The sequence below is a fragment of the Garra rufa genome, chromosome 15 (genome assembly GCF_049309525.1).
Source record: "Garra rufa chromosome 15, GarRuf1.0, whole genome shotgun sequence".
In the NCBI taxonomy this organism is placed as follows: Eukaryota; Metazoa; Chordata; class Actinopteri; order Cypriniformes; family Cyprinidae; genus Garra; species Garra rufa.
In genome coordinates, this window is record NC_133375.1 from 18131778 (window position 1) to 18133781 (window position 2004).

The 2004-nt window shown below is 29.8% G+C and overlaps 1 protein-coding gene across 1 annotated transcript in view; it reads left to right on the forward strand.

Annotated features, from left to right (window-relative positions):
* The window catches only part of mvb12bb (multivesicular body subunit 12Bb), a 76512-nt gene extending 74929 nt beyond the window's left edge, over positions 1-1583 (forward strand). Inside the window, exon 10 of the mRNA XM_073819770.1 lies at positions 733-1583. Within this exon, the coding sequence (XP_073675871.1) occupies positions 733-789 (57 nt within the window). The 3' untranslated portion in view covers positions 790-1583. The remainder of the gene's footprint in view (positions 1-732) is intronic.
* The last annotated feature ends 421 nt before the right edge of the window (positions 1584-2004 follow it).

The following is a 2004-nucleotide window of genomic DNA, read 5'->3' on the forward strand; positions in this document are numbered from 1 at the left end:
CTTCAGACCAAAATTTATTCCGACACCTTCAACATTTCTCACATTATCACAGTTTATTCGCTATAGTTTAGAAAATGGTAATACAATAAGACAAGAACTAAGAGTTAAACTGTGTCAGTATAAATTCATCTTGATAATGTCAGATAACTTTCGAAAGAAAAGGTGTGTAACAAAACATGGTCAGGTCAAAGTGTCAGATGTTTGATCCCAAATTTGTATCAGTTTTACTGGTAGTCCACTGTATGAAGAATTTTTGGGTATAATATGTCACAGTTTACTTTATTTTGCTATTCTCACTTCCATTAGTGAACTATAGTGTCCTGCACCCACTAGTAAAAAAAATATCTGGTGTCTAAATAATTTTTGGTTTGACTGTAAAGTCAGGGCCTCTAAATGTAATAACTGTATTAGATGAGTTATAAGCTTAAATATGTGACAAGTCATGAGATTTTGTGTATTGTGGGAGGCAGTTTGTTAATGTGCTTGACTTTACCTTCATGATTTAGTAGCTGTGTTTTTGGTCCACAAGGGGGCGCCATTTAGTAGGCAAAAATAGAAATTAAAGGCATTTGGAGAGGGCTGGAAGACTGAAGTGCAATGGTTTCTATTGCATGCAGTGGTGAACTTTATGCTGCTTTCAGTCTAGAAAAGAGGGAAAAATTATTGTTAATATCATTGTAAACGCTGTTGAATTGCCAAAGTCATGCTTTTTGTTTTCTCTTTGTTTTACAGTACAACTATTGTTTCAACACTGAACACAGCGCTGCAGCCTTTACATGGACCCAGTGACTCTAAAGAGTGGAGATTCATTATTAACACTGGTATAAGGAATCAAACAGTGTAGTGAGACTTTGTTTTGTCATCTAATTCAGAATCCAAAGATTAGCGTTTATACACACTTGATTTCTTCTTCCTGGTCTCATTGGTTACCCTCCATCCTTGTGCCATATAAAGACTGTTCGTGAGCAACTCAAATAGATAAAAATCATGACCTCCTTTGTATATTTTTCTTATTGAATATTTGAAATGGGTTGTAATCACTGTTTCGTTCTGACTTCAACTTTTACATTAATAAATGTTCTCAGGGAAATTTTTTTTTACAATTTTTTAATAGTAAAGATTTTTATTGGTGTTGCCATAAAAACAGCCTTAAAACAGAAAAACAGATTTAAAACAGTCTCATTTTATTTGATTTCTTTTTCATTTTTGATTTTTAAGAGACAGTAACTACACTCAAATTGTACATTAATAGGAAATTACCAAAAAATCTAAAAAAAAAAACAAAATAATAATAAAAAAAATTTAAAAGCCCTAGTGTGATTTTTTTTTTTTTTTTTTTGCATTTGACATTGTACTTTCAGTAAGAACTCCCTCTAACACTAGCACACACAATTCTATTTCTGTTCTATCTACTTGTTTTCTTTTTAGTTTAAAAAACAATTGACTCTCTAACACTAGCACACACAGTTCTATTTCTATTCTATCAACTTGTTCTTTTATTTTTTTTAAATGACCCTCTAACACTAGCATTTTCCATTCTATTTCTATTCAATCTACTTGTTTTCTTTTTAGTTAAAAAAAACATTGACTCTAACACTAGCAATCTCTATTCTATATCTATTCTATCTACTTGTTTTCTTTTATTTTCTAAAAATTACCCAACACTAGCATTTTCTATTCTATTTCTGCTCTTTCTACTTGTTTTCTTTTTAGTTAAAAATGATCCTCTTATACTAGCATTTTCTATTCTATTTCTATTCTATCTACTTGTTATTTTTTTATTTATTATTTAAAATAACTTGACCCTCTAACACTAGCACTCTCTATTGTATTTATATTCCGTCTACTTGTTTTATTTTTCAAAAATGATCCTCTAACACTAGCATTTTCTATTCTATTTCTATTATATCTACTTGTTATTTTCTATTTATTATTTTTTAAAAACTTGACCCTCTAACAATAGCAATTTATTTTCTATTTCTATTATGTCTACTTGTTTTCTTT